At 52.8% G+C, this 25,606-nt stretch overlaps 1 protein-coding gene across 1 annotated transcript in view; it reads left to right on the forward strand.

Annotated features, from left to right (window-relative positions):
• The window catches only part of VSTM2L (V-set and transmembrane domain containing 2 like), a 38,325-nt gene extending 19,070 nt beyond the window's left edge, over nt 1-19,255 (forward strand). Inside the window, exons 2-4 of the mRNA XM_052651159.1 lie at nt 6,599-6,768; nt 8,614-8,664; nt 18,131-19,255. Of these exons, the coding sequence (XP_052507119.1) occupies nt 6,599-6,768; nt 8,614-8,664; nt 18,131-18,403 (494 nt within the window). The 3' untranslated portion in view covers nt 18,404-19,255. The remainder of the gene's footprint in view (nt 1-6,598; nt 6,769-8,613; nt 8,665-18,130) is intronic.
• The last annotated feature ends 6,351 nt before the right edge of the window (nt 19,256-25,606 follow it).

Genomic DNA, 25,606 nt, shown 5'->3' on the forward strand with positions numbered 1-25,606 from the left:
TCTAACAAATATGGAATAGTAACAAGCACTCCGTATTTGTCAGAGATCATCATCGTCATCATCAAAATTAAGATGGATCACCTTCTGGTCTCTGGTGCTGATGCTGAGTCCTCATCACAGAATTAGCAGAGGGAGCAAGAACCTCTTGACAACTGGAGCCACCCACCTTCAGTGGAGACAGGAGGAGCTGAGCTCCCTGTCTCTGGAGGTGTGCAAATGGGACACAGAAAGAAGTGTGGAATCTGGTGGCTGAACTTGACCTGATAATTCAGACCAAATTCTGATGAGAGCTGATAGACTCCCAGGGTCTTGGTCACGCCTGCTGGTCAGACCCTAAGTTCAAAATCCAGCTCTGTATATATCTTGGACAAATGATGTCACCTTTCTGAGCCTCACTTTCCTCATCTGTCAAATGGGAGTGAATGGATTAGAAACTGTTAGAGACAATGTCAGCATCATGCTGGTAGATGCTCCTTAAAAGGGGTGATTATTATTATTATTATTTAAACAAAGCTCTGTGGGTTTCCCCTCCTCCTGGGTTCACACTATCCTTCTCCACCTCTGCTTATTGGTATTCACCCCTCCTTCAGGGCACAGCTAAAGGGCCAGGTCACCTCCTCTTCCCCCAAGTGGAAGGGACCCCTCCGCTTCCCAGTGCCCAGGGCCTGGCTCCCTTGGGTTTGTCTGAGCTGGTGGGGGTCTCAGACTGTGAGGACTAACCCTATTGTATAGAGGAGCAAACCGAGGCTCAGAGAGGGGGAGAATTTTCCCAAGGTCACACAGCAAGGCTGATGGCAGAAACGGGCTCAGTCCCTTCTCCCTGGCTCCAAGTCCTGGCACTCACCTGCATGTGGCTTCTCCCTTCAGGGAGGGGGTTCTCTGGGGTGGGGCCCAAACAAACCCTCACGTTGCTGCTTCTGGAATATGGAGACTCAGATATGCCATCAAACGCCTAGAGCCTCAGCTTCCCCACTTGTCCTGAGAATACATTGCCCCCTTCATCATGGAGGATGGAGCCAATGGGATCCTAAGCGGGCCTCCTTCAACCCACCCAACCATGTGCCTCCTGGCAGGGTCTGAGGGGATCAGCGAGAAAGAGAGCGAGGGACCAGCGCCCCCTGTGGGGAGGGAGAGCTGGTGGCCACAGCTACAGCCAACTCTCCTGGCTCCCAGGAGTTCTCAGGGCAGATTCTCCCTCCATCCTCCCAACCTGGGCCCCTCCCCACTTTGGCTCAGGACTACCTGGCCCACCTGGGGCTGGTGAGGAGCAGCAGCTCCTCTGGGAAGCCTCCCTTGATTGCCTCAGGCTGGGTGAAATGCCTCCTCAGTACCAGCCTAGGCCTTTACACTCAGAATAAAACAGACTCCCCATAGGAAGGTGCTTCCTCAGGACTTTCCAGAACAAGGTTGGCCACTGGGGCTCTTCCTTTTTTAAGAAAGAGTCCTACCACCCCAAAGAGTTTGGGTTCTGTGGGAAAGAGCACAGCCTTGGGAGTCAGACAGTGTGTGTGTGCACGTGTGCCAAGTCGTGTCCGACTCCATGCAACCCCATGGACTGTAGCCCACCAGGCTCCTCTATCCATGGGATTCTCCAGGCAAGAATACTGGAGTGGGTTGCCAGGCCCTCCTCCAGGGAATCTTCCTGACCCAGGAATTGAACCCATGTCTTGCATCTCCTGCATTGGCAGGCCGGTTCCTTAACCACTAACATCATCTGAGAAGCCTGGCCTGGGTTCAAACCCAGGCTCCACTGTGTGACTTTGGAAGGGTTACTGCCCTATACTGGGCCTGGGCTGCCTCCTCTGAGTAGTGGGGAGCTGAGGCTGGCAGAGTCACCACCTGCCAGGACGGCCGCCGTACATGACAACTGACCACTAGGAAGGTGCCTGGCCTAAATTGAGATGTGTTGTAATCATGTAAAATACATGCTGGATTTCCAAGACTTAGCACAAAAAAGAATGTAAAATTTCTCATGAATAATTTTATACATGTTGAAATAATTTTTTGATATCTTGGGTCAAATAAAATAAATGATTAAAATTAATTTCATTTCTTAAAAAAAATTTTTTTTTGGTTGCTTTAAAAACATGGCCCAGGTAATTGAAAATTTCCTGTGTTTTGGTGCGGGGCTCGCAATCTGTGTCTGTTGGACAGCGCCCTCTAGAGGACGATTACTGGGATCCGCCTGGGGGAGAGGGGCTGTTGTGCTGGTGGGGAGAGGGCCTGACCTTCCCCACCCCTGGCTGCCGAGTAGCCCTGGGCCAGACTTCTGCATCAATAAGAAGAGCTGGTGGACCAAGGTCAGGGTGTTCAGTAAGTTGGCGGGGGCGGGGGCTGTGGGCAGAGGGAGGCCAGCCCCTCCCCAGGTCACCCTGATGGAAACCCCACCCAAGGGGTTTCCTTGGGGAAACCCATCGCTGCCCTTCCTTCCACCCGTGAGACCCACACGTGCCATTTCCCATCCTCCTGTGGGACGGACTCACCCAGCCCTGGGAGGAGAAGTGCCATGGCTGAGTCACACAGCCCTGGTTCCAGGGCTGGCTCTGCCCTTCCTAGCTCTGTGATCCTGGGGGTGGGGGTGGGGGTCCTGGTGGGGGGAGCAAGCCCCTCTCCGCACAGTAGCTCTGGATCCCCTTTCTCCACTGGCAGGAGGGAAGATGGTGGTTACTTTCCGATTCCCATGGCTCAGGCAGGGACATCTGGAGGGGGTTACAACAGCAGTGTCACTCCCTCTATCTCTTGGCCAGGAAGGTCACACTGCCAGTTACCTCGGATCCAACTGGGGGCCGCAGCGCTCTCCTCCTTCCCCCATTTGCAGAGGTGCTGGGCAGGTAGGGGCGTGGATCAAAGCAGAATCCGGCTGTCCCCAGGGCCAGGGGCCAGTGGCTCACTCTGATCACTTCCCAGTCCTCCTGGTGGCTCAGGTCCTCGGCGGCCCCCTTCAGTCCTGCCCGAGTTGGCGAGTCAGCATCAGTATTTAGCGAGCACCTACTATGTACCAAGCACTGTTCTAGGAGATGGGGATGTATCAGTAGACAAGACAGGCACCACCCCTGCCTCCTGGAAGAAAACGCAGACCATAAAATAAGTGTATTAGCTGTGCTGTCCAATACAGTGGACATGAGTTTGAGCAAACTCCAGGAGATGGTGAAGGACGGGGAAGCCTGGCGTGCTGCAGTCCATAGGGTTGCAAAGAGTCGGACACGATTTCATGACTGGATGACAACAACCCCCTACAAGTGGCCATCTGCACTTAAGTTTTTTAACTATTTATTTTTGGCTGTGCTGGGTCTTTGTTGCTTCGCACGGGCTGTCTCTAGTTGCAGCAAGCGGGGTCTATTATCTGATTGTGGTGCACAGGCTTCTCATTGCAGTGGCTTCTCTTGTCGCAAGAGCATGGGCTCTAGGGCACGTGGGCTTCAGTGATTGTGGCGCATGAGCTTAGTTGCCCCTCGGCACATGAGATCTTAGTTCCCTGACCAAGGATGAAACCCGTGTCCTCTGTGTTGGCAGGCCAATTCTCCTGGACCACCACAGAAATCTTTACATTTAAGGTTAAATTAATTTAAATGAAGTAAAACTTAAAATTCAGTTCCTTATTCACACTAGTCATATCTCAGGTGCTCAACAGACACACATGTGGCTGGTGGCCACTGTATTAGCTCAGATACAGACCATTTTCCTCATTGCAGGAAGTTCTAGTGGGCAGCACTGAAAGTATGTTGGAAGGGAAGAGGGTTTCAAAGCTCCGGGTTGGGGCAAGAGATGCAGTTTTCTTTTCCAATGCAAATTGTGTTTTGCAATTTCTCTTCTTTTTTTAAAATTTTTAATTAATTGTTTTGACTGCACAGCTTGTTGAATATTATTTCCCTGAACAGGGATCGAACCCAGGCCCTGGCACTGGAAGCACTGAGTCCTAACCACTGGACCAGGAAATTCCCAGGGATGCAGCTTTAAGTGAAGTGGTCAGGGTAGACCTCGCTGCACGTGCATGCTATGCGAAGTCGCTTCAGTCGTGTCCAACTCCATGGGGCCCTATGGACTGTAGCCCTCCAGGCTCCACTGTCCATGGGATTCTCCAGGCAAGAATACTGGTGTGGGTTACCATTTCCTTCTCCAGGGGATCTTCCTGATCCAGGGATTGAATCCTCATCTCATCTTCTGCACTGGCAGGCAGGTTCTTTACCACTAGCATCACCTGGGAAGCCCTCAGGCCTCACTGAAGAGGTGACATTTCAGCAGAGGCCTGATGCAGGGGAAGGAAGGAGCCCGGTGATAATCTGGGTGAAGAGAGTGCTAAGCAGTGGGAACAGCAAGTGCAAAGGTCCTGAGGCAGGATCTCAGCTGAACACCCAAGGAACAGCAGGGAGGCCATTGTGTCAGGAATGGAATGAGCAAGGGGAAAACTAGAAGCTTTTCCTCCACAGGGGACTGGCCTGAACATGGAGGGCCTTGTCAGCCACTGTAAAGGCTTTGGTTTTTCGTCTTAGGGCAATGGTGTCATGGGAGATTTGAGAGAGGGGGGGACTGATTGGTGTTTTGCCAAATTTCCTCTGGCTACTGTGTTGAAAATAAATTAATGAGGAGGGTGGGTGGCGGCAGGGAGGCCAGTGGCCCCCTCCCCCCCCCACCCCTGCTGTCATGGGTGAGAGGTTGTGGTGGCTGGCCCAGCCTGGGGCAGTGAAAGCGGGGAGAAGGGGCTAGATTCAGGAGATGTTCTGGAGACAGAATGGGGGCATAGGAGAAAGAACAAAGGAGGCAAGGGAGACCCTACAGTTCTGGGGGGCCGGGGCACTTGGAGGTCAAAGGTGGGTGGACAGGTACCTTCCTCCAGGAGCCCATTGTGTTTCCTGCCCATTGGAAACAAGGACAGTCCCAGCTCTCAGTTGCTGACACACCACCCTTGACACGTGTTCAGTAACTCAAACAACATCGTTCTTATTAAACTGGCTTTGTTACGCAACGGCAGTCAGTCCCTTGCAAACCTCAGAGAACATGGGCAGCCTGAACCCATGGCCTTGGAGGTCGAGGATGTCACAGACGTTTTCTTAGCCCACAGGCTCATTGCTGGAGTCAAGCTCCATTTGGAAGCCCTGTGTGTACAGCAGAAACAGCAGGATTTTACCAATCCTGACCCTCCCAAAGTGCTCGGGATCATGGGAGCGGGGTGGTGACAGGTGACCCCAGAGCAGGACCCCCGCTTCCAGTCAGGCTCTGGCAAGCAGTGCCAGGAGGGACCACGGGGGCTGCAAGGTGGGCTTGCTGCTCGCTGGGTGGGGTCGCCTGGCAGCAGCAAAACAGACATGGGGTGGCGGGGACCGACAGAGGCAACATTCCCTGGGTGACCTGCCTGCTGCCAGGCGTCTTTCCAGGGAGAGATAATCCGTCCTGAGAAGAGGAAAGAATTCTAATTACGTCTCAGGACAGTATTTGTTTGGAAAGAGGAGAGACAGAACATATGGAGGGAGCGGTGCTGGACTGCAACGAGCGGGGACTGGTTTTGCCATCTACCTGCCAGCGTGGGGCTTGTGGGGGGGAGTGGCCGTGGGTGGGGGTCCAGCTGCTCCGTCTTTGGTGGGGAGCTGGACCCAGCTAGGGGTGGGGGAGTGGGTGACGGGAGGCACCTGGGTCTCCCACCGCCCCCTGGGGCCCTTGACAGGATGGAGGCTGTACCACCTGTTCCGGGCCTCTCGCAGGTGCCAGGAAATGTGTAGTGAGGGAGCTCTGGTCCCTGCTGTGCTGCAGCTGCGACAGGCAGTGCCCGCAGTCAGCGAGTGTGCATGACCAAGGTGTTGAGGGGAACCGACCCAGTGGGTCAGGGAAGGCCTTTCTGAGGGGGCCAGGTTTCAGCTGAGCTTTGAGTGACCCGCCTGGCCAAAGAGGCACCGAGGGAAGCATATTTCAGGCACTGGGAACAACGGAGACCAGCATGAGGCCTGTTCACAGGACAGAATGGAGCCCAAGGGGAGGTCGGAGTGGCCTGCCCCCCAACCTGCGCAGAGGGGACCTCGGCAAGGGTTCCTTGATTGAGGTGGAGGCCCAGGTCTGGTCTGGTTTCTCAAAGACAGTGCTGAATGCCGTGCCCTGGGATTGAGAAGAACCCCCCAGGGCGGGCAGGCAGAGAAATTGGGAAGAATTGACGAAAGCAGCAGCTTCCTCCCTGGCCTCCGGCCTCCTTGCTCACACCTTCCAACCAAGCTCTCCTCGGATCCGTCACTACCCTCTCCAGAGAATCTGGTGCCCGCCGTATCCGGGGTGGAGGGCTGGCCCTTGTGGGACATTCGGGGCCCCCGACCTCCTCCTTCATCCCCAAGTCTTGCCACCTGCCGCCACTGCCCAGCCCTCTCGCCCAGCCTCGCAGAGCTGGTCCAAGTGCCCCACCTGCAGCCGGACCACCCCGCCCCACCCCTGCCCCTCCCCGTCCCGCCCCTGCCCCTCCCCGCCCCACCCCTGCCCCTCCCCGTCCCACCCCTGCCCCTCCCCGCCCCGCCCCTGCCCCCTCCCCGCCCCGCCCCTGCCCCCTCCCCGCCCCGCCCCCGCCGCCAGCCCTGAGGTTTCCTGAGCCCTTGGCTACCCTTCCCCCGGTGTCTCCGCACAGCCCTCTTCACAGAGACGCCCCACGATATGACGGCGCGGACGGGCGAGGACGTGGAGATGGCCTGCTCCTTCCGCGGCAGCGGCTCCCCCTCCTACTCGCTGGAGATCCAGTGGTGGTACGTGCGGAGCCACAGGGACTGGACGGACAAGCAGGCGTGGGCCTCGAACCAGGTACCGCCCGGGAGAGACTTATCCGAGTGGGGTTGGGAGGATCCCGGCCTCCCCACTCCCGGGGAGGAGGGTATGTCTCCGCCCCTCACCGTCTCTGAGGGGCACGGCTCCAGCTGGGCTCGTCCTCTGCAGCCCCCAGCGGTCTCCCTCCCTTCTTCCTGGAAAGGAAGCTTGGTGGGGGTGTCGGAGTAGGGAGCGGAGCGAGCCTGTGTACTTGGGATGCGCGCAGCTGGTAGGGCCCTACAGGGAGCAGAGTCCCGCCCTTCAGGTACAGGTGGGGGAACTGAGGCCAGAGGGACGGAAGGAAGCTGGCTCCAGGTTACTGGGCAAGGCGGGTCTCCTGACTCACCTTCTCCAAGCCCTGGGGGCACGTGCTTTGTAGTGAAAGTGAAAGTCGCTCAGTGTGTCTGACTCTTTGCGACCCCATGCACTATGGGGTCCATGGAATTCTCCAGGTCAGAATACTGGAGTGGGTAGCCTTTCCCTTCTCCAGGGGATATTCCCAACCCAGGGATCAAACCCAGGTCTCCCGCATTGCAGGCGGATTCTTGCAGGCCCTCTAAACAAAGGGCAGTCTTTGCCCAGTTTGGTCACACAGACACACACATGTGTATGCGTGCCCTTCCACATACCTGCAGACACACGAGGCAGCCCAGTCACGGCACACGTGCACACTCACACACACACACACACCGTGGAGGCATATGCTACTGGTGTCCACCCCCACCTGCCTGGCCAGCGCTATCACCTACCACCAGCCCCACTGCCAATCCCTGCAACACTACCTGTGGGTTTTCTCTGGACCACAGAGCCTGCCGGCAGGAAAGGCAGCCTGGAAAAGGGCTCCATCAATGGGTGACAGCAGTTGGAGGGTAAATACCCCAGCTCCCTCGCCCTTCTGTTGGGATAACTGAAGAGCATCCCCAGGTGCTCAGAGGGAGAAAGTTCCAGTTGCCCACGGTGGTAACTGGCTTGAGGACATACCCAATCTTAACTTCCTTCGCTCTTTGGTATCACTTGCTCACTCACTCACCTCCTGGTGTTTCCTGGCATCACCTCCCAAATAAATCATTTGCACTTGAATCTTTGCCTCAAGGTCTGCTTCTAGGGGAGCAAACTAAGCCACTCTCATTCTTACGCTTGTGTGTATATAGGTATTATGCAAATACGTATGTATCTGCCCACCTGTTCACATATGAACACATACATGACACACCCTCATATGCACACACAGGCATGCTCACACATTCTTGTATGTTTCATGAAATGGCTTCTAACATATTCACAAATACATATTAAAATCATCTAGCTCCTGGAGGTGTCCACTCCCAGCACACTGGCTTAGAGGACTCCAGTGGTCAGAGAAAGCTCTCAGGCAGAGTTGCAGGCTTTGCAGTTGGAGGCCTCTGAGGTCAGTTTGCAGGGAATAGTATGTGGGCAGGGCTCTGGCAGCATCTGTGCAAACAAACCTGAAAACAGGACGCATCCACAGATGGAGAGAGATGCGAGTGTGCAGACAGACAATCCTACAGACACACCAAACCCGAATTACGTTTTTGCCTGTTCACACCTACCCTCCCTGTGTATCTCCAAGTACCCTCCATATCAGAATGCAGAGCGCATGTGCAGTCAGTTTTATAGACACCTCCTTTATCTTCCTTTGCTCTGACTCACCTCCATCCCTGAGTGGACGCAGAGCTGAAGGACTCCCCCACAGCCCTGCCTCCAGACCCGCGGTCCCTGGAGCATCACCTGCTGTCTCGAGAATCTTAGCTGTGGCCCATACCCCCATCCCATGATGCTAACACCTTGTCTCTGCTTTTTCTACTCTCCCGCTCCCAACAGCTAAAAGCATCTCAGCAGGAAGACGCAGGGAAGGACGCCACCAAAATAAGTGTGAGTTTTGATAATGACTTCTTACAAGGGCTCTAATGGAGGACACAGCTGTAATTTAAAAAAAAAAATTGGTCTAGTTCAGCAGGGAGCTTTGGCAAGATGGAGGAGAAGGAAAAAAGAAAAAAAAGAAGGGGGGAAAATTGGCCCAGCTCTGTTTTTTAAAAGCCAGAGATTTTTCAAGTTCATTGAATGACAGGCACAAACAAATGACAGGGGGCGAGAAGATGCATTCTCTCCTGTCGGGGCCAAGGCTCTGTGCATCCCTGATGCTTCGTGCCTGTCTCAGCAGCATTTTTTATTTGGGAAGCCAACGAGGAACTAATGAGACTGAGTCGGCTTTTTTCGGCCCATCACAAATGACGGCTGCAGCATCTCACGGTCACTTGGGTCATCTGGCTCCGGACGTGAGGCGGGACAGAAGAACTACAGCCGAAGGGTTTCAGGGCTGGCCGGGCCTTCTAATGCATTGACTCATTTTTATCATTGCTCCATCTCTCGAGGGAAGGGCAAGCTTTTGCCCATTTTACAGATGGGGCAACTGAGGCTTAGAGGGTCAAAGCCTTGCTGGAGGTCATGACTTGGCTGAGCTGCATTGAGCTTTTGTCTCCAGGCTATGCTGGAGCCCCATGAGGTAGGGCACCCAGGGGACTCAGGCAGTGCCAGTTTTTATAGAGAAGGGCACCCCAAGTAGAGTCTGGAAGAGGCTGAGGAGAGGGGAGTGACCTGGTGACACGTGTGGCCCTGGGACTGGGTTGGGTTTGTGCATGGGGCACGCAGTCAGCCTGGCAGGAGGCTGGGAGTCAACTGGACACACGCCCAGAAGTTGCAGGTGCCCACAGGGGTATGGATGCGTGTTGGTGGGAGTGATGTCCAGATTCACTCTTTTCTGCTGCTCCTTCCCAAGCCCATCAAGGACTTATTGGGGAGCTCGGGGCCCCAAGGCCACTTAGACACAGAGGATCCCCCAAAGCAGAAGTCACAATGTAAAGAGTGGACACCGGGAGGCGTGAGGTGCCATGCCAGACCCTGGAGGTGGCAGAACAGAGGCCGGGGGGCTGGGAGGGAGGCTCCCATGGAGGCTCAGACAGGAGATGGGCAGATGATAGAAGAAAGGCCTTCAAAGCATCGTTTGTGCTATCTACCCTCGGGGCCTTTCTGAGCTAGGAAAATGTAAATCATTTCTGGCTCAGGGCGGCTACTGGCCCACCGCCCCTGGCCCCTTACCCTCATCCTTTGCCAATGGCATACGCATGTGTAACATCTCGTTTCTTGCCCAAACACCCATCAGTTAAGCCTGGCCAGGTGGAGACCTCTGTGTACATTAATATACCCCGTTCATGGCAACTCTCTCACTGATGATTTTGTTTGGGGTTTAAGAAGCATCTAACACAAAGGAGAAAATAATCTAATTGACTTGGAGGATTAGAATTCAAGGCTGCTGGGCTCCACGTGAGGGGCATGCAAAGATGCTAATTAGTTAAATAAAATAAATGTACTCAGCATGATCGTGCAGTGCCCACCCCCACCCCAATCCCTGGCGATTCCTGCACCAGCTGGGGCTCTGGTTAGGAGATTCCCAGACAAACAGACCCATTTCCATGTGCAGAGAGCATCTTGCCTGTGATAGTTCTTAAGTACATGGACGCACGGTTAGCGGCCATCCGTGAGCAGCAGCACACCCCAGGTTCCTGCAGCCCAAGAGAAGGCTCAGATTTCTCCATGGCCTTCAAGATTCTGTGCAACTCGCTCTGTTCACCCTCTGGGCCATCTCATCTGCTGGACCTGGTTCTCCTGTCCCTCCCGATCCTGGCTGCCTCCCAGCCTCGCATTCCTTCCTACCTTCTGACATTTACACAGGCCAGTCCCTTGGCCTAGAAAACAGTTCCTCTCTCTCCCTTCAGAACTCAGCTCATCAAGCCTCCCTGGATGCTGGGACTCAGCCAGCGCCCCTTCCTTCTCCTTGCTGGCTGCATTTTTGTCTGTACTGATCTGTGCTTGTGAGCCTCTGTTTCAGGCCTGTCTTCCCTGAAGACAGTGGGGCTGCGACTTCGCCTGCCTGATTTCCGGAGCCTGGCTCCGTGCCTGGCAGGTAGTCAGCGCCCAATAAATATTTATCAAGTGACTGCCACACACACAAACACACACCCAGGCCAATGGCAGCACAAAGCCAGACACAGATTTTGATACACAGACATGCCAACACCATATGCATCGTGCCTGTGCGTGTATGTGTACAGGGGTCATGCGGGAAGGTGGGGCCTGGGAATGAAGGCCTTGTACCTGCAGGAGCCAGATGAGCCTGCAGGAGTGCTGGCCCCAGAGTCCCATGTCACCTAAAAATCCCAAATTCCAGGAAGTATCTCCCAATTTTTTTAAAAAATTCATTTTATTTTTGGCTGTGCTAGGTCTTCGTTGCTGCACGCGGGCTTTCTCTAGTTCCAGTGAGCAGGGCTACTCCCTAGTTGCTTCTCATTGCGGTGGGTTCTCTTGTTGCAGAGCATGCACTCTGCTCAACAGTTGTGGCACACAGGCTTCCTTGCCCTGAGACATGTGGGATCTTCCTGGATCAGGGATTGAACCCAAGTCCCCTGCATTGCAAGGTGTATTCTTAACCACTTAACCACAAGGGAAGTCCCTGATTTTTTAACTGCTGGGACCTAATTTGAATTTTGAAAAACTGTGGAAGGCAAACAGCTCAGTCTTCTGGCTGGGCATCGTCAGCACCTTGGGGGCCCCAGGTTCAGAGTAGGAAGTAAAATGAGTCTCTGGGGGTTTGGTGGAGGCAGGGCTCCATCGTGGGTGCTGTAACCTCTTGGGTCCACCATGGTGGCCCTGGGGAGGTTGAGATACGGCAGCGCTGAGTGCAGGGGTAGGTCAGGGAGGACACAGTGGGGCCCGCGCCAAATGTCCCAGGACCATTCGAGTCCTGGTCCAGTTTTGCCCCCTCCCTGGGCCTCCCTTCCCCCGCTCACTGCTGTCTAACAAATATATGAAAAGTGCTATGGAAACTGTAAAGTCCTTTGGATTCGGCCGTATAAATGACAGTGGTTACTAGAGTGGAAACTTAATATGAATTTTCAAATCACATGATTCCTATTCCCAGAATTGGGGGTGGAAGGGTGTGGAGCAGGGAAAGGAGGCCCAGCTTTGCAGAAAACGGGAGAGGGAATGAAAAGGGCTCAGAATCTCATAAGGAGATCATTTAAATTACAGGCACCTGTAATAATAGCAATGATAACAATAATAACAAGGCAGCTAACATTTATTGAGTGCTTGCCATATGTCAGGAACCATGATGAGTACTTTACAATGTGATTTATCTCATTTAACTTGAGGCCTGGGGAAGGATCCCCTGGCCTTAAAAATTATCTCCCATGGGAGCTTGTATATGCTGAGGATTCCCTCATCAGGACCTCATTCCTGGGGCTCAGATAAATTCTGCCTGTGTCCATTTTCAAGTTCTGGAAGTCTTTCTTTTGAGTTCACTGAAGTGCTGTGTTTTGGAATTAATTTCCCTTTAAATAACAGTTTTGTAAGTAGAGATGGCCCCCAACTGTTGAATTTTAAAATAAGGTGAAATTCTCCGCATGCATCCTCCTTCCCAAGAGGCTCACCTGCCTTTGTTACTGTTAGTCCCTTCTTTGGTCTAATTACAGTTGTTTTTGCTGTAGATTCATGTCACCTGTTTCAGTCCAAAACAGCCATGGGTAGCCTGGGTCCTAATATACCTGTGGCCTTGTGCTCCAGCCCTGCTAGCCTAAGCCCTGCCTCCTCTCCTAAAAGCCCTAAAAGCCCTAAATCCGAGGGGCAGCCAAAGAGGCCTCAGAAAGCATGCTGCAGCCCCCAAGGCATGTAGAATCTTCCCGGACCAGAGATTGAACCAGTGTCCCTTGTAATGCAAAGGGAAGCCCCTGATTTTTAACTGTCGGGACCTAATTGGAATTTTTTAAAACTGTGGAAAGCAAACAGCAGCTCCCAACCCCGGGCCCCCAAATCTGCATAAATGGTTAAAAGGCAGCAGCAGTATTTGTCAGATCAAGCCCCTGCCTGCCTTGCCTGCCCGCCCCATACATGTGATATACACATGAATACTGCATGTTTCCTGATGCAGGGAGTGGGGGCTAGGAACGAGAGCAGCACATGAGCTCTGCATTCTTCATGAAGGATTAACAGGCCAAGCAGTGGGTCATGGTGTACTACGACTTTATTTTCTGTAGTAGACATTTCTATATTTCCTTGAAAATTCCTGCAGTGATCCGCGGTATACAAAGGGCATGGAATTCTGAAGTCCGAAAGGGAGGCAAGATTCATGTGGACTCGAAATCACTCCATCCATCTTGGGAATCCCTTGAAATAGGCACGGAGCAGCCGGCCTTTGGCTGAGGCCCCAGAGATTACTCTGTGAAGGCCACGGTCACACACACCCAGTCCCCACTCTCAGGGTCTTCCCAGCCGGTGTGGCAAATGGACGATAACTCAACCATCACACGTGATAAAACGTAAAGCTACAGCTGTGACTATCAAAATAAGAAGGAGTGCAGCCGGTCACAGAGGACCTGACCTAGTCTGAGGGGTCTGGAGGGCTTCCTGGAGGAGGTGTTTTTTGTTTTGTTTTTTTACTTCATTTTACTTTACAATACTGTATTTGGAGATGTTCTTTGAAGTGAGCACTGGAGTGTAGGGGGGTTGACTTGGAGTAGAGGGAACTTCTCTGAGTGTGTGTGTGTGTGTGTGTGTGTGTGTGTGTGTGTGTGTGTGTTGGAGGAACTGCTGGAGGTTGGTGGGTGAGGGAAACGAGAGGATTCCCCCAGCAGCCACTATGGGGCGCCATCACAGGAAGGGTTCTAAGTTGGAGCCATTTTGAAAAGATACGTCTGACTGTCTTGGGAGGATGGATTGGAAGGGGCCAAAGTACTTTGGAGAGGCCCTGGGGGAGGCTGGGATATTGCCCTGGCCAGCACGTGGGGATCTGGGTTCCGGAGAGAAGGGGAGGACCAGTGATGTTTAGCAGGAAGATCAGTGGGATTCAGAGATGGATTGTGCCTGTGTGAAGGGAGAAATGGGGGTCATGACTTGGGAGGGTCTGGCTGCAATGGGTGAGGCCTTCTGGGGCCCAGATTTGGGGAGACTCTGAGTTGGCGTCTGGCCTTGCCAAAGTGAAAGTGAAAGTCGCTCTGTTGTGTCTGACTCTTTGAGACCCCGTGGACTATACAGTCCATGGAATTCTCCAGGCCAGAACACTGGAGTGAGTAGTCATTCCCTTCTCTAGGGGATCTTCCCAACCCAGGGATCGAACCCAGGTCTCCCGCATTGCAGGCAGATTCTTTACCAGCTGGGCACTGGTGAATTGGCTGGGTGTTCCTGATGGAAGCTCGGGAGTGGCAGAGCTCAGAGCCAGGCCTGGGGCAGGGACCTCCTGACCCCCTGCTCCCCACCCAGCACTTTCTCAGGGTTACCACATCTCTCTTAGGCTGAGGACACATGGAAGAAAGGTCTGGCACCATGGATTAATTTGCCATCATCCACTCTTCCTGGTACAGCTTGGGAGAAGGATCCCAGCCCACCCACCTGATGGTCCGTGGGCTCCTGCTGTGTCTAGCGAGGCCTGGGCCATGGGCAGGCAAGAAGGAGGCTGAGCTTGGTCATGGCGTGGACTGGCCACCTTGTCTCTTTCAGCATAATTAGGTGCTTAATTGCACTGCTAAGGCCTGTCGATGCCCATGCCGAGGCGATTATGATTTACAGTCAGGCCTCCACGTGGGGGTCTCTCTGCCTCACAGCCCCGTGCTGGGGGGCTGGGCTGCAGGATTTTTCTGCCCAGTCTGTGAATGTTGAAATCCAACAGGCTGCTCCACCACCCGCATGAAGCCTGGGTAAGATGATGGCTCCCTCCCGTAAGAGATGCTTCTGAGGAAGGGGCCAGGCTCCTTAAAGACATGGAAGGCTGGAGGGCCAGGGAAAGAGAGGGGAGGCGGGGGTGGAAAGACAGACTTGTTTACTGGTCCTGGGAGAATCCCCAGGGATATGATTAGGACCTGGTTCTTGTCACCAGCTGGGTGGCCTTGGGCAAGTCACCTTACCTCTCTGAGCCTCTGTTTCCTGACCCATACAATGGGTATCCCAATGTGCCTACATCTTGGTATCCCAGTAGTGCCTACGTCTTGGGGTTATTTATTATGGGATTTAAATAAGGTGTAGACTCTTTAGCACATCATCTCCCAGGGATCAAGCGCTCCATAAATATTACCAGCTTTGCTGTTAACTGTTGTTACTGTGTTTATTATTTGCTTTCTCTGGGTGGTGCTTACAGATGCAGATCCCCAGGACTGATGTGTGTCCTCTCCCGTCGTCCTGGTATAAGGCAGCTCCCCCAGGTGCTTGGTTGCTGATGTGAGGTCTGGGTTCTCCCTTAGACAGGGAGCCTACATGGGAGTCACAGGGGTCTGGCTGGCTCGCAGCCATATCTCCAGCGCCCGGCTCGGAGTGGGCCTCGCTCATGGTCTTGTCGAATGAAGGATGAATCCAGCCCAAGAAAACTGAGGCCAGGGTGCTCGGGACGGGTTAGGGTCAGATCCAGCCTCCCAGCACTGTTTGCTGTTCTCCTTGTCTCCCTTTTCCTCCTTGAGTGGGGGAGGTCACACACAGGGGTGACGGGGTAGGAGGGAGCCGGTGACCAGGGCTTCCGGTCCAGGGAAGGGAAAGGGTGGGCGGAGGGGTGGGCCAAGCATGGTACTCCCTCCCCAGCACTCCTCCCAGCGCTTCACATTATTACTCCATTAGCGCCTTGTAGGGTTGACAAATGAAGGATAATTAATATCTGTGAGGGAAACAGATGTTGAGGTAATTCACTCCCTGCTGCGCATTTGCAACGGCATCTCCTAACTCGCCTGAGAGCGTGGCAGGGCCCCAGGACCTCTCTGTGCCCTTGGTCAGAGGTGATGGAACCAGCAGGGCTGATGGCCTCCAGCTGGGCCCTGCCCCAGTACTGGGGAGGAGGGGGTGTCCCACACCCAAGGGGGCAGCTGGAAGAGTCTCCCACTGCTTGCTCTACAGGGAAGGTGGGCAGTTCTGCCTCTGTCCCACCTCCTGCCTCCTGCTGTGCCATAAGCCCAGGTACTCTTGCTTTGTGGGGGATGATGACCAGCCAGGAAGGTCAGAATAAGAGAGGGTGAGCCAGGCTCCTAGCAGCTGCCCACTGCTCTCTTCCCTTCCAGAGCCTGGGAAGTGCCCTGTGGCCCTGCTACCTCTGGGTGACCCTCTGTGGGCCCATCACACCTTTGAAGGGTTAGAGTGTGCAAAGGCAACCTGGGTTCACTGACTTGATGCCCATGGGGAAGCCACGTCTTTCAGAGACTTAGCTTCACCATCTGTAAAGTGGGTATGATCATATATATGTGACCCCCAAATCAACAAGCATGATATCTGGGTACCACTTCATTTGGAGAAAGGAGGAACTAGAGTAAGTCCATTTAAACACTTATATGTTTTCTTTCTTCATTATTATTATTTACAGGGTACTAGGCTCTTGAGTGGTCACTGAGATGAAAAAGATAGATATCATTCCTGCCCTTTGGAGTTTATAGTTTAGTCAGAAAAACAAAAATCAAGTAAACAGACAAATATATGGTTCTCCAGTTGTGATGAGTGTTAGGAAAGAAATAGACAGGAGGATGTGATGGAGGGCTTCTTGGAGGAGGTGATGTTTGAGAATGAATGGGACTCAAGGAGGTGATGGGAGACAGCATCCTGGCAGAGAAACCAGCAAAGGCTGTGAGGTCATAAAGAGCCTGGCATCCAGGAGGAAGGAACCAGGGAAGCCAGAGACAATTAATGAGATGATTAGAAGTCATATGTGTGAGGGCCCAGCTGCATGGTGAACACACCACCTCACCGTCCTCTTTCTCACCCTGGCCTCCTCACTGCAAGGGTGATCAGCAATGGTGTCCTCCTACAGAATTTGGGGTGTGGCAAGGACAGGCAGCCTGAGTATCTGTCCCCATCACCACCCCCCCAGGGGAGAAGGACAAATTGGGCTCCGGACTGTGGCCACCAGTCTGAAGCTCACTCAGCTCCATCCTGGCCCTGGCGAGCCTGCAGTGCCAGCTGGTAATAACATCACTGAGCAGGGGGTCAGCAGCTGGCTGTTAGGGACTGTTCTCCCCTGTTCTGTCTAGAGTGAGTGGGGGCTGTAGGAGGGGCTTCTTTTGGCTCTAAGGAAGAGGGGACAAGAAGGATGGAAGCCCCCTTTTACAACACCCCCACTTTATAGGCCAAGCTTCTCTTTTATTTCAGCTTTTTATTTTGAATTGCAGACTCAGAGAAAGTTACAAAGAGATCACAGAGTCCCCTGTCCTCATCTAGCTTCCCCAGTGATTTTTTTCATATGACTGTCCAACTGCCTTTCCCTCTTAATTGAAAAAATTCACAGCAGCTTTATAGTTGTGGCAGATTTATTAAGAAGAGCTCTAATCTGAAAGCTACCCGAATGTCCATCAACAAGTGGCTAGATAAACAGACTGTGGCATATCCATGTGATGAAATGCTACACTGTGATAAAAAGAAACAAATTGAGCCAGGCAACATGAAGGAATCTCACTGGTAGTGTGTCGTGTGGAAGAAGACACATACAAATGAGTTCAAGAACAGGGGAAATTAGTCTAGGGTGATAAAAATCAGAGTACTAGGTAACCTAAGGGGGTGGGAATTGACAAGGAGGGGCCACTAGGGTGCACTCCAGAAGGTTGCAAACGCCCCATGCCTTGCTCTAGATGGTGGTCACACCCAGCATACCTGTAAAATTTCATTAAGCTGTGTGTGCCTTATTGTATATAAACTATATTTCAATTTTAAGTAAAAATTTAAAAACCCCATCCAATAAGTAAATGAGCAAAAAGTCAAAATATGAAGATAAATATCACAGCCTTGCTCCCCCCACCCCTCACCTCCACTGGAGTGAGCTATCATTAGCATCCTGATATATTTGTGATCAGCCTTTATTTTATTTTATTTTGATACATAAGGCTAAGAAGTCACTTTGCAGTCTACCCCAGCCCTTTCCTGGGCTTGACTCCAGAAACAACCATAGCTTTGAGGCCACACTGTGTTCCCTGCTGTCTATTTTCAAACTTGCCTACACACAAGTCACCAAAACCAGTGTAGAGTGTTTTTGTGCCTTTGCAGAAATGGCATCATAGGGCAAGAGTCTTGCAATGAGATCTTTTCACCCCGTGTATCCCTGAGCTCTAATACAGCTAGTTCTAGCTCATGGTTTTTCACTGCTGTGCAATATTCCACTGAATGAACTGACCAGCGCCTGTTTATGTGATCTGTTGATAAACCCTTAAGTTGCTTTGGCTTTTCTGCTGTTGAACTCCGCATGCCCTGATGGGAGTGTCCCTGGGGCCCCACCCGCGGAGCGGGCCCAGGACACCAGTGGCCAAGGTCACCGTCTCTGTGTCGCCCCCAGGTGGTCAAGGTAGTGGGCAGCAACATCTCCCACAAGCTGCGCCTGTCGCGTGTGAAGCCCACGGACGAAGGCACCTACGAGTGCCGTGTCATCGACTTCAGCGACGGCAAGGCCCGGCACCACAAGGTCAAGGCCTACCTGCGGGTGCAGCCGGGGGAGAACTCCGTCCTGCACCTGCCCGAGGCCCCACCTGCCGCGCCCGCCCCGCCGCCCCCCAAGCCCGGCAAGGAGCTGCGGAAGCGCTCGGTGGACGAGGAGGCCTGCAGCCTCTAGACTGATGTCCAGCTCGCCGCTGGCCCACCCCGCGCCCCTCCAGCTGTATCGAGTGCACGAGGAGCCGCTGGACCGCCGGGGATGGGGCTGCCCGGGTCCAGCTCCTCCCCATCTCCGAGACGGCCCGTGGCCCCCTCCTCGGCCCTGCGCCCACCACCCCTCAGCTCAGCATGTAAGCCCCGCCCAACCCTCCCCCTTCAGACCCTCGCTGCTACCTGGCTCCGAGAAGGTGGCCCGGGGCACCCAGGGGACAGCCGCCCCGGAACGCTGGGCTGGGGCACCAGGCCGGGACCGAACCGCCCCCGTCTGTCACCAGCTTCAGTCGAGTCCAGTGTTTCGCTCTGCTTGCTTGTCCCCCATCCTGTCCCAAGCTGGGGGCCTCCCAGCCTTACTCTCCCTCCTTCCTCCCGTCCCCTGCTTGGACCCCGGGGTGTGGAACGGTGACCCCTCCCAAATGTGGACTTGAATCTTCTGAGCAGAACCAGGGCCTCTGGTGAAGGAGTGAGGCACAGAGCCGCCCAGAAGAGCTGTGACCCCTTGGCCGAGTGGCTCACAGGGGTCCTGGGAGGACAGGGAGACCCCTCCTACTGCCTCCAGGTGGATCCTTCATGTTCAGCCTCCTCCTACTAAGAATCAGCCCCTTTTCCCACCCAGCCGGGAGGCAGGGGACCCCGGATCTGACCTTTCACATAGCAAGTCAGAAGGAGGGCCTTTCCCCTCTGACCCCTCGGCCCCAGGCAGAGTCTTGCACCAGCGGGACCCTTTGGAGGGTCTTTGAGGCTCCACAGGAGCCCCCTCTGCCAGTTCCTACTGTCCCAGCCCCCTCCCAGGACCCATGCCAACCCGCCCCCCCCCCCCCCCCCCCCCCGCCGCCAAGGGCCTGGGGCTGTTGGGAGCCAAGGGCCCCCCCCTCCCCATACCAAATCCTTTCACAATTCCTGAGCAGGGGGGCACCCACCCCCTTGGTGATTTGTAAATATTTCTATTGAGCCCCACATCCCCTCAAAACTGGCTGGAACCTCTGGCCACCCCTCAGCGATGGAGTCGGGGGATGTGGGAGAGGCCTAGGCTTTGCCTGGGAGGGTGTGGGTTACCCTGTACACATGATCCAGTCTGTGACTACCAGCCAACCTGAATAAAGCGGTTTAAAAAAAACCTCTGGGCAGAGTCTTTCTGGGGCATTCATGTCTGGGAACAGTGCCGCCAGGGAGGGGGAGATGGGGAAGGGGAGGCCAGCCCACACCCGCACCTCACTCAATCCCTTCTCACCCCTGCTCTTGGCCCCCCAAGCACAGGACGAACTCCAGTGGGGGCTCAAGGAGAAAGAAAACCAGCCCTCGTCCAGCGCCAATCCAATTACTGGGTGCTTGAATTATTCTGATTTTGAGATCATTACCCATACAGAAGCGAACAATAACATGTTTACACTATTTTGTGAATAAATAACTTATAAATGAAGTAAGGGTGAGTTACCAGCTCACCAGGCAACCCCAGAAAAGAACCCCCCTGCCTGGCCCGTGTGTCTTCCAGATTACCCCCTCCTCTCTCCCAGAGGGAACCACCACTCTAATTTTTAAGGTAATCCCATTCTCAGTGTTCTTTTTTTTTTTACAGTGTTACTACCTATATGTATGTCATCTTAAACAATATAGTTGAGTTTTGTTTACATTTTTAGAACTTTATATGCATGGAATTATACCCTATCTGCTCTTTCATACACTGCTATTTGTGAGATTCACCTAGATTGTTTCATGTGTCTGTAATGTGTCCATTTTATTACTGTTTGACTATCCTGCTACTGCTGCTACTGCTAAGTCGCTTCGGTCGTGTCCAACTCTGTGCGACCCCAGAGATGGCAGCCCACCAGGCTCCGCTGTCCCTGGGATTCTCCAGGCAAGAACACTGGAGTGGGTTGCCATTTCCTTCTCCAATGCATGAAAGTGAAAAGTGAAAGTGAAGTCGCTCAGTCGTGTCCGACTCTTCTCGATCCCATGGACTGTATCCTACCAGGCTCCTCCATCCATGAGGTTTTCCAGGCAAGAGTACTGGAGTGGGGTGCCATTGCCTTCTCCTGTTGGACTATCCTACAACATATCAATGTATGCATCCATTAATACTGTTGACAAGAATCTGTGGTCCCATCTGGGTGCACCATAATTAATGGCCCTGCATGTGAGCACGTGGACTGGTCAGTTGAGAGGTTTAGGCATCCCTTTAGGGATCTCATTTTCTCCCCAGGTATCAACACCCCCATATTACAGTTGAGGAAATGGGCTCAGAGAGGCTAAGCTATTGAAATCTGTTTTGCCAAACTTGACTGTTGCTTCCATCATGCCCTGGGCTCTGGACTCCCCTTTGCTCATCCCAGCCAAGAGTCCTGCCCACTTCGGTCCTGCTGAGAATCTGCCTGGGGGTGTATCAGTCAAGCCTTCATACCCAGCATGCCCAGATGGTATCCCCTTTGTGCCCCTACAGAAACCACTGGCATCACCCACACGGAGCTTGGGCATCTGCCTGTCCCTGAGCTCCCCTGCCAGCCAGACTGAGTGAGCTTCCTCAAGGGCAGGGTCTGGGAGCTGCTGGAATGATGACTGACGTTGGCTGAGCACTAAGTATGCTCCGGGCACTGTGCTGACCGCCACAGCAGTCCCAAAGGGAGGCACGTATCCTCAGTTTTGAGATGAGGAAGTTGAAGTTCAGAGAAGGGCAGGCTGGAGGATGGCTAGCTGGATGAGGATGTGTATCAACGAGGCTGTGAAGCCGGCAGGGCTCGGACTGGTTGCAGGATCCCTGGTCTGGATGGTCTGTGACCTATGGTCCTGTAAGGCCAGCAGTCAGTGAACATGGTCCCTTTATTCAATGAATTTGGTCCCTTCCAGAAACCCCCAAGTGCAAGGCAGGCCTGAAAAGCCCAGGTCCCTTTGGGCAGGTTCTGAGGGTTACAGGCTCAACCCCCAGCTAGCGCGGTAACAATACTTACAGGAGCTGAGTTCCTATACTGCGCCAGGGGAGGACTTTTCCACAGGAAATCCTGAGGCTTCACGGGACCTCATTTTACCTTCCCAAGAGCCTATGTCTCATCTACCGTCCTCTCACTCTTTAGGGGAGTCCCCACCTCCTTGGAGGGCTTTTTCTTGCTCCGCTGGGAATACAGCTCAGGGGAAAGATAGTGCCTGGGACAGAATCCTGCCTCTGCCCATGACTGTTTCAGGACCCCAGGGAAGGTTCTTCACCTCTCTGAGTCTCAGTTTCCTTTTCTGTAAAATGGGAACACTCCCAGGGAAATGTATATCAAAATCATAATGAAGTACCACTTGGTACACACTAAGCTGGCAAGGATCAAAAACACAGAGAAGGACTTCCCTGGTGGTCTGAGTGAGTGAGTGAAGTTGCTCAGTCGTGTCCGACTCTTTGCGACCCCATGAACTGTAGAACACCAGGCTCCTCCATCCATGGGATTTTCCAGGCAAGAATACTGGAGTGGGTTGCCATTGCCTTCTCCCTGGTGGTCTAGTGGCCAATAATCTGCTTTGTAATGCAAGGCACACAGGCTTGATCCCTGATGGGGGAACTAAGATCCCACATGGTGCAGGGCAACTAAGCCTGAGCCACAACCAGAAACGCCTGTGTGCTGCAGTTTGAGAAAGCCCACATGGTACAACAAAGAGCCCATACACCTCAAAAAAGATCAGCACAGCCACAAAAATTAATTAGCTAAAAATAAAAATACCTGATAAAAAAAGACAGAATAACAAACACTGGCAAAGCTGTGGAGAAACTGGAACACTCATACACTGCTGGTGGGGTGATAAAATGATGCAGCTCCTTGGGGAAACAGTCTGGAAGTTTCTCAGGATGTTAAACGTAGAGTTACCATATGACCCAGCGATTCTACACCTAGGTATGTACTCGAGAGAACTGAAAACATATGTCCACACAAAAACCTGTGCGTGAATATGCACTCATATTATTTATTCATTCATAAATACTAGCCCCAAAGTGGAAACAACCTTAATACCCATCAACCCAACCGATGAATGGATGAATGGAATGTGGTGTGTCCAGACAGTGGAATATTACTGAGCTTTGGCAACAAAAAAGAACCAAGTACTGATACCTGTTACACCATGGATTATTCTAAGTGATAATCAAAACGTTACTCTAAGTGAAATAAGCCAGACACAAAAAGCTACCTATTGTAGGATTCCATTTCTATGTAATGTCTAGAATAGAAAAGTCTATAGAAACAGAAAGCAGACTGGTGGTCGCCCAGGCTGGGTGAAAGGAAAGTAGGGATTGATTGGGTATGTGATTATTTGGGGGGGGGGATGGAATTATTTGGGGTGATGGACACACAACTCTGTAAATAAACAACAAAAAAATGAAATTTTAATATCACCCCTTGTGGCTCAGATGGTAAAGAATCTGCCTGCAATGCATGAGACCTGGGTTTGATCTCTGGCTTGGGAAGACCCCCTGGGGGAGGGAATGGCAACCCACTCCAGTATTCTTGCCTGGAGAATCCCCATGGACAGAGGAGCCTGGCAGGCTACAGGCCATGGGGTCACAAAGAGTTGGACAAAACTGAGCGACTAAACACAGCCCAGCACAGAAAATCGTATACAATGTAAATCATCATAACAATTTGTATGGGCTTCCCATGTAACTCAGCTGGTAGAAAATCCGCCTGCAACGCGGGAGGCCTGGGTTTGATCCCTGGGTTGGGAAGATCCCCTAGAGAAGGGAACGGCTACCCACTCCAGTATTCTGGCCTGGAGAATTCCCTGGACTGTATAGTCTATGGGGTCACAAAGAGTTGGACACGACTGAGTGACTTTCACTTTCACTTTTTCACTTTTCACTTTACATGGGTGAATTGTATGGTATGTGAATGATATCTCAATAAAGCTGTTGAGGGAAATGGGATCCTCTTAACAATAGCAAAGCACCCACGTGCCCACAACAGACGTTTGGGAGGCACTTGGAAAATTCTGGCTTCTGCTAATATTGCTGTGATTTTTTATGTAGAAGCCACAGCCAAATCGTGCTGACCTCAGAGCAGAGCTGAAAGTTGCAGCCCAGGGTTGGAACTCGGGTTGGGGAGGGTGCGGTGGTAGCAGAGAAACAGCAGGCCTGAGAGAGGGAAGTTCTTTCTTTGTTTTTTTTTTTTTCCCCTCCGCTGTGCTGGGTCTTTGTTGCTGATTTCTCTAGTTGCAGCAAGCGGGGGCTACTCTCTACTTGCAGTGCATAAGCTGCTCATCGCAGTGGCTTCTCTTGTGGAACACTAACTCCAGGGCACATGGACTCAGGAGTTGCGGTGGCCTGTGGAATCTTCCTGCACCAGGGACTGCTTTGACAGGTGGATTCTTAACCACTGGGCCACTGAGGAAGTCCGGAGAGAGAAGTTCTTAAAGGGGGTCCCCAGGCCCTATCCTGAATGCTCAGAAACTTCCCCTCGCATCCCAAAGTTAGTTGCTCCCTAGTATAAGAGTAGCCTGGGGTGGGTGTTTGTTGTAAACTCAGAACTCCAGATCCCCCTTGGCCTTCCGATCCACAGCACCCACCTTGATGGTTGGTGCCCCCGGTGGTTCTCATGCTCCTGGGCATCTCTAGCCCTGGCCCAGCTCCCTTGGTCTCCGAGGCCCTGAATCCTGGCCCAGTCCCCACGCATCCTGCCTGCCCAGCTGCCCTCAGGGATAACCCTCTCAGGCTCCCCTGTCAACTCTACTTCAGAACTTCCCTTTCTGCTCCCTGCTGGGTGGGAATGGGAGAAACTGACAGCGAAGTATCAGGCCTCTGCGCCCCGACCCCAGTTCTCGCTCCTGCACCCCAGGATTCAGAATGGGAGGCACGGATGCTCCATTTCAGAAGGCTAGAGAGGGTTCAGTGAATTTCAGATAGGGATTGGACCCTCCCAGCACAGGGCAGGACTGACTGCCCTCTGAGTCCCTAGTAAGTGCTGGCTGTGAAATCAGCTAACCGAACAGCCAGGGACCTCACAGAACCATCGGAGCAGTTCAGTGAAGAACCAGCGTGGGGCAGGCCTGCTGGAGGCCTGGTCCAGGGGGAGGAGGAAGGAACTCAGGACCCTTGTTAGGGACCCAGAGAATGGGCGAGGTGCCCTGCCCTCTTGGGGCCCACACATCACCTAAACCCGGGGCCATCTGAGTCACGGGAGCTTGTAAACCATCCAGGATTGGGAGTGAGTGATTCTAGAGTGGAGTCCAGGAATCTGTATGTCCAACAGAGATTTTGGAGGGGTTATTTATTTTTGGCTATGCTGGGTCTTCGTGGGTGGGAGCAGACTTTCTCCAGGGGTGGTACAGGGGCTTCTCATCATCGTGGCTTCTCTTATGGAGCACAAGCTTCAGTAGTTGCGGTTCACAGGCTCCAGAGCACAGGCTCAGTAGCTGTGGTGCAGGGGCTTAGCCGCCCTGCAGCATGTGGGATCTTCCTGGACCAGGGATCAAAGGATCAAACTGGAGTCCCCTGCACTGGCAGGCAGATTCTTAACCACTGGACCGCCAGGGAAGTCCTCATCTGACAGGATTCTGATGGAGGTGGCCAGAGGAGTATAGTTGGAGAAGTAATCCACTATACGATTCTTTAAAGAAACAAACATGTATAACTTAAAAAATAATACTTTTTTTTTTATAAGAGTGGGTTTGTTTCACTTGACCACATGCCACATACAGACCTATCTCATTTTTGCTGCTCGCTGGAGAGTATTTCAGCAGAGGATGTACCACAGTTACCCTGACCACTCTCCTCCTGATGGGCATATAAGTTATTTCTAATGATTTACTATTACAGGTAATGATCAACCGAGTATGGCTCTGTGAACAGCATGGCACTCTCAGGGTATTTCAGAGTGTGCGGGAAATCCTTAAACATGAAATTGCTAGCACCAGATATTCTATCAAATTGCTCCCCCCAAGCAACCTTGACTATCTTAAAAAATTTTGGGGGGGAATAAGTAATAAGGGCACATGATATGAATGTTAAAAGTTCAAGAGTATTTATAGGGAATTACATTCTATTTCCACTTATCCATTTCCCAATTCTTCCTGGGAACAATTACCATTTGAAAGCTCTTTTTTTTAGAAAATATTTGTTTATTTCACTGAGTTGGATCTCAGTTGTGGCACGTGGGATCTTTCATTGCTTGGGCTCTTTGTTGTGATTCACAGGCTTCTCTAGTTT

This window comes from Budorcas taxicolor, chromosome 13 (assembly GCF_023091745.1).
Source record: "Budorcas taxicolor isolate Tak-1 chromosome 13, Takin1.1, whole genome shotgun sequence".
NCBI lineage: Eukaryota > Metazoa > Chordata > Mammalia > Artiodactyla > Bovidae > Budorcas > Budorcas taxicolor.